Source organism: Macaca nemestrina, chromosome 4 (genome assembly GCF_043159975.1).
Source record: "Macaca nemestrina isolate mMacNem1 chromosome 4, mMacNem.hap1, whole genome shotgun sequence".
Lineage (NCBI taxonomy): Eukaryota > Metazoa > Chordata > Mammalia > Primates > Cercopithecidae > Macaca > Macaca nemestrina.
In genome coordinates this window covers 86,132,135-86,146,920 of record NC_092128.1, presented here as the reverse complement: position 1 = coordinate 86,146,920, position 14,786 = coordinate 86,132,135, and the positions used below count along the sequence as shown (strand labels likewise).

The 14,786-nt window shown below is 35.2% G+C and overlaps 1 protein-coding gene across 7 annotated transcripts in view; it reads left to right on the top strand.

Moving 5' to 3' along the window:
* Positions 1–14,786, top strand: part of LOC105475614 (alkylglycerol monooxygenase) — a 423,463-nt gene that overhangs the window by 180,045 nt on the left and 228,632 nt on the right. For all 7 annotated transcript variants that reach the window (XR_011622194.1, XM_011731037.3, XM_011731035.2 and 4 more), the window contains 2 exons: positions 9,597–9,679; positions 10,872–10,977. Coding sequence is in view for 6 of the 7 variants with exons in the window: in XM_011731037.3 (XP_011729339.2) it covers positions 9,597–9,679; positions 10,872–10,977 (189 nt within the window). In the remaining variant the exon portion in view is untranslated. The remainder of the gene's footprint in view (positions 1–9,596; positions 9,680–10,871; positions 10,978–14,786) is intronic.

Here is a 14,786-nt window from a genome sequence, read left to right as displayed (position 1 = left end):
AGGAGTTTGAGACCAGTCTGGCCAAGATGGTGAAACTCCATCTCTGCTAAAAATAGAAAAAATAGCCAGGTGTGGTGGCAGGTACGTGTAATCCCAGCTACTCTGGAGGCTGAGGCAAGAGAAGCACTTGAACCCAGGAGGTGGAGGTTGTGCAGGAGCCAAGATTGTGCTATTGCACTCCAGCCTAGGTGACAGAGCGAGACTCTGTCTCAAAAAAAAAAAAAAAAGAAAAGGAAAGAAAAGAAAAGAAAATCCGTTTAGAAAGAGAGTCTGGTGGGTCTCTCTGAAATGGTCTTTTAATACCTTTTCTCTTATGTGTTTTGGAAAATAATGAAAAGGTATGTAGTTCATAGATCCACTTTTTTCTTAGTAAGAAAATAAAAGTTTCCTTTTAAAAGTGTATGGAAATCTGTGCTGATTTCAGTGAGATCTTGAGGCAAATACAAATTATTCAGAGTGGCTTCCACAAAATAGTTTTACGGAGCATTCAAGAAAGATAATATGTTAACAACCGACTCTTGTGGCAACTGTTGTAGGATCTTTCTTTGCTAAAGATTTTCAGTCCTGGAGTAATTACTATCCAATACTGAGGCACAACCCTTTGGTGTTCTCGACTCAGTGAATGTCCAGTGAATCATGAGATTTTCCAGTCTGTCTGGTAGGAACATGCATTATACGCATACTGGGCATTGTAACTCTGATCCTTTTTTGCCCTTGGATAATTTCTTCAGTGTATCACGCATGAGCTGTTACACTAAAGACTTGATTGGCACTCTGCAAAATTTTAGGGTTCTCCACGTATAACTCTCCCTTTTTTTGGTACCCAATTTTCCAAACGCTAGCCTCCTTGGTTTCTCTCAAATCCTGGCTCCTTCTCTGCAATTCAGGGAATTCACCAAGCTCCTCTGGGTCCCTCTGTGTTGTGACCTAGAAACTCTCAAGGTGGGAAACTGGTGCAATATGGATCATATTATTTGTATCCCATTTCCCTGAAATCGCTGTTCTTTGTTGCCTGGTGCCCTGTGATTTGAAAACAATCATTTCAGATATATTGCTATTGTTTTTCAGGTAGGAGGGTGAATTTCTCTATCTTATCAGGTATACATTCATATTTTAATGGAGTAGAACCATAGTGTCAAATTTTTTGTAGAAACTGATGAACTCCATGTCAATTCAATGTTTTGAACTACATGCTAATTATACTTTTTAGCCAATATATTTTCAACTTTGATATATTTATTGTGTTTGCTTCTTGCTTGAAATTCTAGTAAATGTTTATTGTAGTTATATTCCTCTTGGTATGCTTTAGTAGTAGCCACCTAGGGAGTTCTGAAAATGTAGGAAAAATAGTAAGATAGCCAATATTGACAATTATTTTAAAGAGCAAGAAATGCTTTCAAGACAGATTCTTGAGACTCACATATAATTATACATTGCAGTATGGTGTCACATTGGATTCTGCTCTTGTGTTTATGTTGTAACACTGAGAAGCATCTTCAGGCCTTAGGACTCAGCATGACAAACCCATAAGCTCATAGAGTCTGGAAGGTGGAGCCCTCAGAGCTATAGAGGTAATGAGGGCAGCAGAATAAGTGTGCCAGGAAACTCAATCTGCTGCCTTCATATCAGAAGTTATAGAGGTTTATGTGTTAGGCAATATTAGCCTCATTTTACAGATGTCTGAGAAGATGAGCATTAATCAAAATAATGAATTTTGTAGACCTTGTCAGGCATCTTTTAGGGAAACCACTAAAAATGCACCGTCTTGTGATTGTAAGAAAATCTAGACTTTTCATTTCTAAATCTTTAGAATAAAATTATGGAAAATATTATCAAATCATCTTTGACAATGCATAAAGTTTAAAAAAAATTCTTTCATATAGAAACATACTGTTATTTTGGGATATGGTGACCGAGTTTGATAGCTCCTTTGTGAGGTTTGTTTGGTGGGGAAACGTGAGAGGAGGTTGTATTGACCACCAAGGTTTTCCCATGCAAGGGCAGGACAATGATAGTCTTCTTCAAGAACAAAAGGGCTTTCTTCTTTATAATATCTGTGGGCAAAAGAAGAATTCCCACACATTCATTGACTATTTAAGTAACGTGGCATCAAACATGTAATTCTGCTATTGTTAATGATATCTCTTCCTAAGTATATTTTTCCATCTATTTAAAGAAAGTTGGAGGAGATAGGGTTCTGCAGGCATACTTGGGGCTACGAATCTATACCATCATCCTTGCACTGGGAAACCTATGAAAACAAGAGCTACCAAATATATATATATATATATATATATATATATATATATATATATATATTTGTTTTTTTGAGATAGAGTATCACTCTGTTGCCCAGGCTGGAGTGCTGTGGTGCCATCTCAGCTCACTGAAACCTCCTCCTCCAGTTTCAATCAGTTCTCCTGCCTCAGTCTCCCAAATAGCTGGGATTACAGGCATGCGCCACCACCATGTCTGGATAATTTTTGTATTATTTTTGTGTTTTTAGTAGATATGGGGTTTTGCCATGTTGTCCAGGCTGGTCTCGAACTCCTGGCCTCAAGTGAATTGCTGACCTCAGCTTCCCAAAGTACTGGGATTACAGGCATGAGCCACCACGCCTGGTGAAACTTGACAGACAGTTTTTAAAAAGGAAAAACAATTTATTGCCTCACAAAGCTATTTATGGTTATGATCTTTCCCAAATGCTTTCTGTGATTAAGAAGTGATCATATATCCAAATTAAAATGGAACTAATTTAGAATAATTTCAATTTAGCACTTTAGGAGAGAGATATTTTATATGAAAGATAAACCAGCAGTATATAATTTGAAATGGGAGTAAATTGAATGAAAAATATAATCCTCCCTGTTATAAAAAAAAACTAATAAGTTACATGTGATTTCACATATTGTTTAACACATAGGAGACTAAATGTTTATAGCTTTTAAAACCTATAAATCATATTCTATTTTTTTTCCTTTTGTTCTAGTGTACCTGGCCAGTGGTCTTATTGGCAAAGACTAAGGTGGTATGAATTCAAGGGCAGGGATTTTGTTCTCCTTGGTTACTCAAACTCATATTTACCATAATGCCCAGCACATACTCAATATATATTCATGGAATGAATTTGTAGAGTTTATTTATTTATTTATTTATTTATGAGGCAGAGTCTTGCTGTGGCACCTAGACTGAAGTGCAATGGAACAATCTCAGTTCACTGCAACCTCTGCTTCCTAGGTTCAAACAATAGTTTATTCCTGCCTCAGCCGCCAAGTACCTGGGACTACAGGTATGTGCCACCATTCCCGGCTAATTTTAATATTTTTAGTAGAGATGGGTTTTCACCGTGTTGGCCAGGCTGGTCCCAAACTCCTGACCTCAAGTGATCTGCCCACCTCAGCCTCCCAGAGCGCTGGGATTACATGCATGAGCCACCACACCCAGCTGAATGTGTAGAATTTAGAGAAGTTCAAATGACTATCTACCTTACTAGTCTATCAAAGGATGCTATATAGAAAAACTTAAGTTCCATAGGAAAATGAACCCTAAATTCAGCATGTGTTGTATATTGAATTCCCTCTTCAATACTCTCAGTTTCTTTTAAACTAATTTTTGGGATATTCTGTTTTTTAAGGAATTAAATAATTATTAAGGTACTTAATATTTAAATATTTAACATTTAGAAACAATAATTTAATATTAAACTACTGATTGAATAATTTAGTTGAATTTATTTTAAAGTTTGAGGAATATAAAATATTGCTATTAGGCAGGGTGCAGTGGCTCACGCCTATAAACCCCAGTACATTGGGAGATTGAGGCCGGACTTGAGTCCGGGAGTTTGAGACCAGCCTGGACCACATGGTGAAAACTCATCTCTACAAAAAATACAAAAATTTGCCGTTGACTGGGTGCAGTGGCTCACACCTATAATCCCAGAACTTTAGGAGGCAGAGGCAGGCAGATCACCTGAGGTCAGGAGTTCAAGACCAGCCTGGCCAACCTGGTGAAACCCTAACTCTACTAAAAATAAAAAATAAAAAAATAATCCAGTATGTATGGTGGTGGGTGCCTGTAATCCCAGCTACTCAGGAAGCTGAGGCAGGTGAATCGCTTGAACCATGGAGGTGGAGATTACAGTGAGCCACGATGGCGCCATTGCACTCTAGCCTGGGCAACAAGAATGAAACTGTCTCAAGAAAAAAAAAAAAAAAAAAAACTAGCCGTGCATGGTAGCATGTGCCTATAGTCCCAGCTACTCTGGAGGCTGAGGCAGGAGAGTAACTTAAGACTGGAAAGAGAGGTTGCAGTGAGCCTAGATGGTGCCATTACACTCCAGCCTGAGTGATGAGAGTAAAACCCTGTTTCAAAAATAAAATGAAATAAAATAAAATATTATTAAATATTTAATATTAAATTATTGATTAATTGTATTAATAATGTTTTATTCTCGGGTTTTTTATAGTTTGAGGCCTTACATTCAAATTTTTAATCAATCTTGAGTTAATTTTTAAATATGGTGAAAGGTAGGGGTCCGGTTTCATTATTCTCCGTACGGTTAGCCAGCTATCTCTGTACGATTTATCGAATAAGGAACCCTTTTCCCCATTGCTTTTGTCAACTTTGTCGAAGAACATTCTGGACCTTGGCGTAGGGAAATAATTTATGAGTAAGCCCTCAAAAGCAATTGCAACAAAAACAAAATTTGACAAGTGGGACCTAGTTATAATAAAGAGCTTCTGCACAGTAGAAGAAACCAGCAACAGAGTAAACAGACAATCTACAGAATGGGAGAAAATATTTGCCAATTACCTATCTGACAAAGGACTAATATCCAAAATGTATAAGGAACTTACGCAAATCAGCAAACAAAAACTAAATAACCAGATTAAAAAGTGGGCAAAGAACATAAACAGGCACCTCTCAAAAGCAGACATGCAAGTATCCAACAAATACATGAAAAAACTCTCAACATCACTAATCATTAGAGAAATGCAAATTAAAACCACAATGAGATATTGTCTCACACCAGTAAGAATGACTATTATTAAAAAGTCAAAACACAACAGATGCTAGGGAGGCTAAAAAGAAAAGGGAACACTTATACACTGTTGGTGAAAATGTAAATTAGTTCAGCCACTGTGGAAAGCAGTTTGGAGATTTCTCAAAGAACTTAAAACAGAACTACCATTTGACACAGCAGTCCCATTACTGAGTTATATACCCAAAAGAAAATAAATCACTCTATCAAAAGACACGTGCACTCATACGTTCATTGCAGCATTATTCACAATAGCAAAGGCATGGAATTAACCTAAGTGCTCATCAATGGTGGATTGGGTAAAGAAAATGTGTTACATATATACCACGGATTACTATGCAGTCATGAGAAAGAATTCATGTCCTTCACAGCAACATGAATGCAGCTGGAGGTCATTACTCCAGGTGAATTAGTGAAGGAGCAGAAAAACAAATACTGCAAGTTCTTACTTATAGGTGTAAGCTAAACATTGGGTACCCTGGGCATGAAGATGACAACAATAGACACTGGGGACTAAGAGAGTCAGGAATAAAGGAAGGGGGCAAAGCTTGAAAAACTAATTGTTGGATACTATGCTCACTACCTGGGTGATGGGATCATTCCTATCTCAAACCTCAGCATCAGGCAATATATTAATGTAACAAACCTGCAAATGTATCCCCTGAATCTAAAATAAAATTTGAATTTGTAAAAAATGAAATAAAGATTCAATTTTCCCAAAATATCATATTAGCAATGTAATAAGAATTATTACCATTTAATATATTAATACTAAAACACAAATATAAAATATTCATTCATTTTTATCAGTCATTCAATAAACATCTATTGAATACTATATTCTAGGCACTTGGGATACGACAGTGAACAAAGAGATAAAAAGTTTCACTGAGTTTACACCCTAGTAAGAGGAGACAGACAACAGAGAATGCACCAACAAACATATAAGTGTATAGAAGTGATAAATCATATGAAGAGCAATAAAACAGAAGATGGTTATAGAGAGTTATGGAGAAGTACTATTTTATGTCGGAGGGACAAGGACATGTATTTGAATAGAGACCTGAATGAAATGCGCCCTAGTGTTCACTGGGGGAAGTAATTTCAAGCAGAAGGAATACTGGGTGAAACAGACTTGAGTGGAGAAAACGTTTGTCATGTCCAGGAACAGGAACATTTCTGACATGGTTTATTATGAGTTAAAGAGAGAAAGATCACTAGGGATTAAGAGTGAGGTATGGTGTAGTTGGGCTAGAGTGATGACTTCAAGCTTTATTCTGAGTGAGCCCCTGGAGGGTTTAGAACATGTGTGACATGATCTCACTTAAGCTTAAAAGGATCACTCTGCGTACTGTAGGTTGGGGGCTGTGGTAGGTGGACAGGTAATTTTAGAAGTAGGAAGACCAGTTAGGAGAGTATTTCAACAATTGTTGGGGAGAACATCTTGGGGTGGAACAGGGTATTAGTCATGCTGTTTATAACACATGGTTTTATTTTGGATATATTTTAAATATATCTCTGATGTATTAGAAGAAGACAGTGACAGAAAAAGTTAAGGACCAGTCACAGGTTTTTGTCTTCAGTAACTGAAGGCTAGGAGGTGTCATATTCTAAGATGAAGAAAACTAGGGAATATATGGTGTAGAGGAGGAGCTCAAAGGTAGTATTTTAGTCATGTCGAGTTTCAGTTGCCTGTGAACCAGTTAGAGATATTGACTGGGTGGTGGATTCCTACATCAAGCTGGTTTCCACTCTGATTCCAGTAGTCAGGATGCAGTTTGGTAAAGAGAATTATCTCTATTGTCCACGTATCACACATTTCCTAACCAAAGTAAATACATGTACGTATTCCATCTCTGAATTTTCTATAACATCTGGAAGAGCTAGTAGACCTTCTATTTATGCTTCTCTGTTGTTTATCTTACTGTAATTAATTAAGATTAGCCTAAGCTCCTGAACATAGTAACAATAGCACTAACCATGACCATCAATTGACTTTTTTACTCTGTGCCAAACACTCTTCTAAGTATTTTATAAGATTACAGTCCTTGCCAAATGCGTATTTTATTTCAAATGTACCAAACGCATAGCTGAGGCTTTAAAATGTCAAATCATTTGCTCATGGTTACATGGATGATAGGTTTAAATAATTATAAATTCTATGTTCTTAAAGAGCATTTGTAATCATACTGTAGATTTTGACACAAATCGTTTCTCCCTTTTATGTAAATTTTCCCCACCAATAACCACAGTGAAGCAATATAGTGAGAGAAGCCGTTTTATTCAAACAAAGTAACTAAAAAAACCTTAGTGATTTCTACCACCAGGAAAGTATTTCTCTGTTTTCTGTTGTTGTTGTTGTTGTTATTTTTGGATTTTTGTTTGTTTGTTTTTGGTCTCACTCTTCCTTAGTGGACATCGCTGACCTGCACGTATCGAAATATGAATAGCACTCTCCTGCTCTGATCTAAGACGTTCTGGCTTTCACAGACTCCCCCATCCTGTATATAATACCTATCATTGTGCCCCTATTCCTAAACAGTCTAATACTTTTATATTCAGGTTTTTGACCACTCAACAATACTCTTCCATTAACGTATTGCTTTAGAGGGTTTAAAATCTCTTGACAATTCTGGCTGCCATTCCAGGAAGTTGGCCATGAGAGATGGGGTGGTTTTTAAGAGGGTATGAAGCTACGGTACTGCATGTGAGCAAAAATTGCAACTGATGACTTTTGTTTACTGTTTATGACTTTGGACAGTTGCAATTTAATTGCAAATAAGGATATTAGCTAATAATTAGGTGAAATTCTTTGTATTCATTTCAAAGGGGAAAAAAAGGGAAAGAGTGCTTGCATCATGTTTTGGGCACTATTTTAGCCAATCTGTTCTGTTACACCTCTGGGTTTTCATAAAGATGGAACTTAAACTCCACCAATGAGTAGGGAACTCATCCAGGAGCTGTGTCAAATACTTTGAATTTACTGATCCACTTTTAATCTGAAGTCACGTTCACCTGACTCTAAGCTTTGACTATATAATCTCAATTTAGACTTCTGCCATTAGCCCCTTTAAATCTATTGCTCATATGTATTCTACCATCATCGTGCTTTGTGATCAGGCAGGCCTATTTTGAGTTTCAGAGGCGTTATTTACTTTCTGTGTAATGATAGAAAAAGTTAGATGATCCTTTGTTTCCCAGATTGTGTTCGTTTTTTTTTTTTTTTTTTTTTAATAAAACCGAGTTTGGTTTTTTTTTTAAATCAAATACGAGTGTATATGTGTAATCTCTTTTATACATATGTTTTCACTCATAAACACAGTCTCCTTTAAATGACAACTACTCTGCAAAGTTATTGGGAATGTAACAAAATTAAAGTACAAGAAACACATGCCATAGAAGCTGTAAAATAGTAGATGTTCAATAAACATTACATTTTAATATGTAAATTAAATGCATTTTAATTTATAATTCTGACAGAAAAATGTTTCCTGTTACAATGATTCAAAAGATAATTTTTTAAAAATTTATCATTTATTTCCAGTACATTGGGATAAAAACTCACTTTATGCAACTGTACCCTTTAATTCATTTTTTCTGAAGAAAAGTACAAAAGACCAGACTAAAATTGAGACAAACATTTAAAGGAAAAAATCCTTTGACTCAGAGTCCAAAAGCAAGCTGTAAATGGTTAATTTTTCCAAAAGAATTAGTTTTTATACATAATATAAAGAATTTTACACTATAAACAAAGACTGCTGTACATGTACTTAAATTAGAATTCTGATATCTGCTTTTCCTCTAATTCTTCTGGAGCACAAAGCATATTTGCAAGTCAGAAATCTAATAATCTCAAAAGACTGACTGTCTTAGAATAAGCTTTTACCCTTAAGATACCTGGAAAGATAGTACTCATTCTTTCCCTTGGCTCAAAGTCCAATATATCAGTAAGTTTTAATTAGTTTACAAAACTCTGCCATATTAACATGAAGAGCACACTAATACTTAATGTTTAAGCATTAAAAAGATAGCTTTTAACATATATATATGAGCATGTAGATTGAATCAAATATGAGCGTGTGTAATTTCTTTTATATATATGTTTTCACTCATAAACACAATCTCCTTTAAATATTTTCTATACTAGAGAAAACTTTGTATTTGAAACCACAAAGATTTTGTTATACTAAAAATAGCTATTAGAATACAGTATTTATTCATCAAAATGTGAGTAATTTATCCATATGTGGGGGATCCACGTGCTGCAAAAAACTATAAAAGTCAAAACTTTAAAGGAGAATTTTAAATGATGATGAACACTTTAAGCAAAATATCATTAAGGAATTGTCTAATTACTTCTCCAACTGTCCAACAAGGAACTAAACGGCTTTAAGAAAACCGAAATGTTTTCTGTGTAGTCAAACTTTCTGTAAAGTGTCAATGACAAGTGGTGTAATAGGACATAAAATTTGGGTTGTTTTGTCAGCTTTGACTATTCTTATACCTTTTAACAATTCTCCTAACGGCTCCATTGATCTCTGTGTTTGTTTGACAGGCACTGTCACAAGTGACTCTCCTTCTAAGAGTTTGCTTCATTATCCTGACCTTGACTTCCATTGGATTTCTTCTGGATCAAAGGCAAGAAGTGAAATTCTTGCATTGTTTTTACTTTTACTCAATTCAAGAATTTTCCAGAGTGGTAAAATATCAGTATATTCTGTAACTTTATAGTGTAGTTTAAAAAATAAATATAAAACTTTGATATTTGACTTTTCATTTTTTAGAGAAGTTAACTATATCAGTTCTCCTAACTACTCATTTTTTAAATGAATGAAGTGTGAAGACATTAAATCAGTGAAAAGAGTCTCACTTTAAACCCTAGAAATTTAGTTGCCTAATATTTTATTAGCTGAAAATAAACTTCATAACTCATCAATGCTCAAACTAAGCAATATGTTGATAAAGAACAGATTTTCGGCTGGGCGCGGTGGCTCAAGCCTGTAATCCCAGCACTTTGGGAGGCCGAGACGGGCGGATCACGAGGTCAGGAGATCGAGACCATCCTGGCTAACTCGGTGAAACCCCGTCTCTACTAAAAAAATACAAAAAACTAGCCGGGCGAGATGGCGGGCGCCTGTAGTCCCAGCTACTTGGGGGGCTGAGGCAGGAGAATGGCGTGAACCCAGGAGGCGGAGCTTGCAGTGAGCTGAGATCCGGCCACTGCACTCCAGCCTGGGCCACAGAGCCAGACTCCGTCTCCAAAAAAAAAAAAAAAAAAGAAAAGAAAAAAGAACAGATTTTCCCGGGCTGGAGGCAGTGACTCACGCCTGTAATCCCAGCACTTTTGGAGGCCGAGACGGGCGGATCACAAGGTCGTGAAATCGAGACCATCCTGGCTAACAGGGTGAAACCCCATCTCTACTAAAAATTACAAAAAAAAAAAAAAAAAAAAATTAGCTGGGTGTGGTGGCGGATGCCTGTAGTTCCAGCTACTAGTGAAACTGAGGCAGGAGAATGGCATGAACCTGGGAGGCGGAGCTTCCAGTGAGCCATGAGCCGAGATGGCGGCACTGCACTCCACCTGGGCGGCAGAGCAAGACTCCGTCTCAAAAAAAAAAAAAAAAAAAAAAACAGATTTTCCCTAAAAGGATGAGTGTTCATTCTTAGTTTAATCACTGTTTTCAAATAGCTTCGGGGGATATGCTTTTCAAATATATTTAAATACTAGGTATTTCTTGCGAATGAGAAGTTTATCTCTATATTTATTATAACATGTAAACATATAAAGAGCATATTTAAACCTAATGCATGTAATGACATTTTATTTCAGACCCAAGGCAGCTTTTATGGAAACTCTCCGTTGCTTGATGTTCCTAATGCTGTACAGATTTGGTCACCTGAAGCCTGTAGTCCCTTCCTTGTCATCTGCTTTTGAGGTAAGACATTTGTTTTAGGTAGCCACAGGACGGCGTATACCTACCGCACATTTAATTTATTCATTCAGTGATGTTTTCTCTACTTCATTTCTGAACGGTACTTGTGGGAAATCTTGACCTTTTTTTTCTTACGTACCAGTACTTGTTAGTTGTGTCATCTGAGCTAGTTAATATTGATGAGCCACAGTTTTTTGCCCCTAAAGTTGAATTGATATCATTAACCTCAGAGAGTTGTTGGACACATTACAATACACAACCTTTATAAAGAAATCAGATCACGTAATAGGTTCTCAAGAAGTGGAAGAATTGATTTTACAAGAAGTTTTTGGCAGAAACTCTGCCATTTGAGATTTTCTAAAAACTTTTAAAGTGAAAATTGTGAACAAGTTTCCTTGTCAGTTACCTATAAAAAGTAATCATTCTACGGAAATAAAGTCACTGAAGTCAATGACATTTTTCTACAACTGAAAAATATGATCTTCTGTGATGGTTAATTCTTATCTTCCAAGAACTGCATTGAACTTTTGGGTATATATTTATTGTTTAGAATCTAGGCAGCTGTTAAAGACATTTATTTTCTCATCACTAGTGCATTAACAGACAGTGTATTAGGTTTTTAATTAAGGGTTATATTGTTTAACTTTGGTGCCAAGACACCTGCCAACATCACCAGAATGTGCAATGTGTAACTTTATTTAAGCGTTAAGCATAAATACTAATATCCCCCGCTCTTAGCATCAATGAAAAACCCAATATATACACTTTCATTATTTAGTATTGATTATAAATTGAAACAACTCCTTTGGAAGTAATTTGGTGATATCTATCAAAATTGCAAATAAACATACCCTTTAACCCAGCATTTCACTTCTAGGAATTTGTGCTACTGAAATGATATGCTCACACACCTGCGAATTGGTGTCTATGCAATATTATTCGTTGTAGCATTATTTGTTATGACATAAGATTAGCAACAATTTAATGGCCATGAATAGAGGACTATTTAAAAATTATTATTCATTAATAAAGTAGTAAAATATGTATCAATAATAAAACAGGAAACCCTTTAGTACCAATAGAGAGCAGTCTTAACAATAAAACATGATACAGGATTCCATGGGAAGTATCCTGCCTTACAATGTACATAAGTATAAAAACAGGGAGAGGGAGATATAGGTATATAAATGTATAAATGTATTTTATTGTATGTATGTAAATATATCTAGGAAGATAAACAAAACCTAACATGTTGCTTGTGGGAAGGAAAGGTGAATTTTGTGGTTAGAAGAAAGGAGGAAGCAGAAGATTCTTTACTAATATTCTTTGATACCTTTAAAACTTCTAAACTTCTAAACCATGGGGGTATATATACACGTTATACATATAATGTGAAATTAAACCATGAAGCATACTATCTTAATATCAGGATCTTAGATATCATCTAATTTAATATATTCTGCATTACAGTTGATTTAATGTGTATATTTATTTTGTCTTCAAATTATAACCTAAAAGCAAAATAACCATACATTATACATATTTAATGAAATTCAGAAATACACATGCTGAAAAAAAAATCATAAAATCAAAGAAAATGGCAGTTTAACACCCTAGATGAAGGCACATTCTAATTTAAAGCATGAAAGACAATAATTTCATTTAATGAGAGTACTCTTAGGTTTATGGTGATAGTTTATCTTACACACTCCAGAAGCAAATAAGGAACATAGGTTCCCTAAATTAGCCAATGTTGTAAACATGTGGGAATGTGTGCTTACAAAAACATACCGCATTTGGTATTCTTTGATGATGAGATGGTGGAGGGCAATGTAGTATGTCCAGCTTTTAAGCATGATGAACTCTAGTGATAAGATGATGTCAGTTATTTAGTTAATAGATGAAGGTGAATGGTAAAGACTTGAACTTTGAAGCCATATTGCCTGAATTTGATTCTTGGCTTAAGAACTAAGTAGCTGTGTGTTCTTTGGCAATTACTTCACCACTTAACTATTCTTGGTCTTACTTTCCTCATCTGTAAAAGGAGGACGTATAACATCCATCTAAATAGGATTTTGAGGATTAAGTAAGAGAATATGTGTAAGGAATTTAGCGCAGTGATTAAAACATAGTAAGTGCTCCACAAAAGTTAGGCACTGTTATTATTGCTATTTTATATTAACTTAAGGATCATTTGAAATAATTCTTTGGCCTTGGCTTGCCTTGAGGTCTACAAGTCAAGTTTGGAGACAGCTAGAATGAGAAGTGGGGAAGAACAACAATTTTGAAGGAAATGTCAGAGCTATGAATTCTTGGTCTGACACTTACTCTGTCTGTGACTTTGGACTCTGTGCCTCAGGTTGTTCAACTGTAAAATAGGTTTAATAAGAGCTAACATACATTGAGCTCTTACTATGTCCTAAGTGCCTTACTAGTATTATTCCATTCAGTATTCATATCAAACCTATGATGTAGTTACTTCCATTATCTTCATAATGAGAATATTGAGGGGTGTACACAACTTTTCTAAATGCACATAACTATTAAGTGAATAAGTCAGGGAACAAACTCAGGAAGTCTGACACTATAACTCTTAATGATCAAGGTACATTTTCATCCATGTAATGATAACAATACTCATCTACCTCAAGGGTTATAGCAAAATACAGCAAAAGTAGCTTGGAAAATGTGAAGAGCTATAATAAAATGTCTTATCAATTTAACTGCAAATGAGTTCTGAAGAGACAAGTGGTTTGAATAATTTACCTCTGAATTATCTTTGGTTTATGATTCAGGGAAAATAGGACCTCATGGAAAAATCTTTCAGAGTGCTTAGCTACTCTTTCCATAAACTACTTCTGTCCATCTGGGCACATGCATGGCCAGTTCTTCAAGAGTAGATGTTGCCTGTGATTTGCCACTAGAATTTTTCTTTAAAATGATATTAAAACAGTATTTAATTCACATGGTTTGGTGGAAAAATGAAGTGCCACAAAGGAGAGAACATAGGAAGAAATTGATAAATTACAGTTATCATTGTTCATATTACCATTATTAGAGTATTATTATTATTAAACTAAACCATTAATTATTAAACTTGAGCAAGTCTTCTCTGTCAAGAGATCAAGTGAGATGGCAGCGTAAGACTGGATAAATATTTTGCCAGCAACCTTTTTTTTTTAATCTGGGAAGTAGCCGTTTCTTTCCACTTCTTTTTAAAGCTAAACATTGTAAAAATTACAACCAGGTACCAATTCTTATATTATTAATTATGAATTTCAAATCTGTATTTTCTTCATATTTGTATCTCTTAAAACTTTATGTAAATCTTTGCCATTTATCAAAGTTTTAATAAAAGTGTTCTTTTATTAAATTCCCTTTCTCCTATAATATAAATCAATGTTGTATATATTGGTGGCATCAGCTTGTAGCCCTGTGACTCTTCTCTATGTAGAAGGCTGGCTAGAGATTTTCTGTTATATTATTTTATTATATAAGTCAGACTCAGTAAGTCTGCACGATAATAGTCTTCCTACATTATTTGAGAGGCATGTGCCTATCAAATTTATAGTTATCCTCTTTCTGGCAAAGTTATTCATCTGTTTTGCATAAACAAATAAACAGTTTGATGCAGAGAAAACAGATTATAAGAAGATATAACCACACTTCATTAGTGGTTATGTTATGTGTTGTTACCTAAATGGTTTTATTCTTTCTCTCATTTTTTAAAATTTGGTGATGAATGTATTCTTTAATGAACATAGATGCCCTTTAATCTAAAATCTCAAAACCTTTTTTTTTCAACTAAGTTT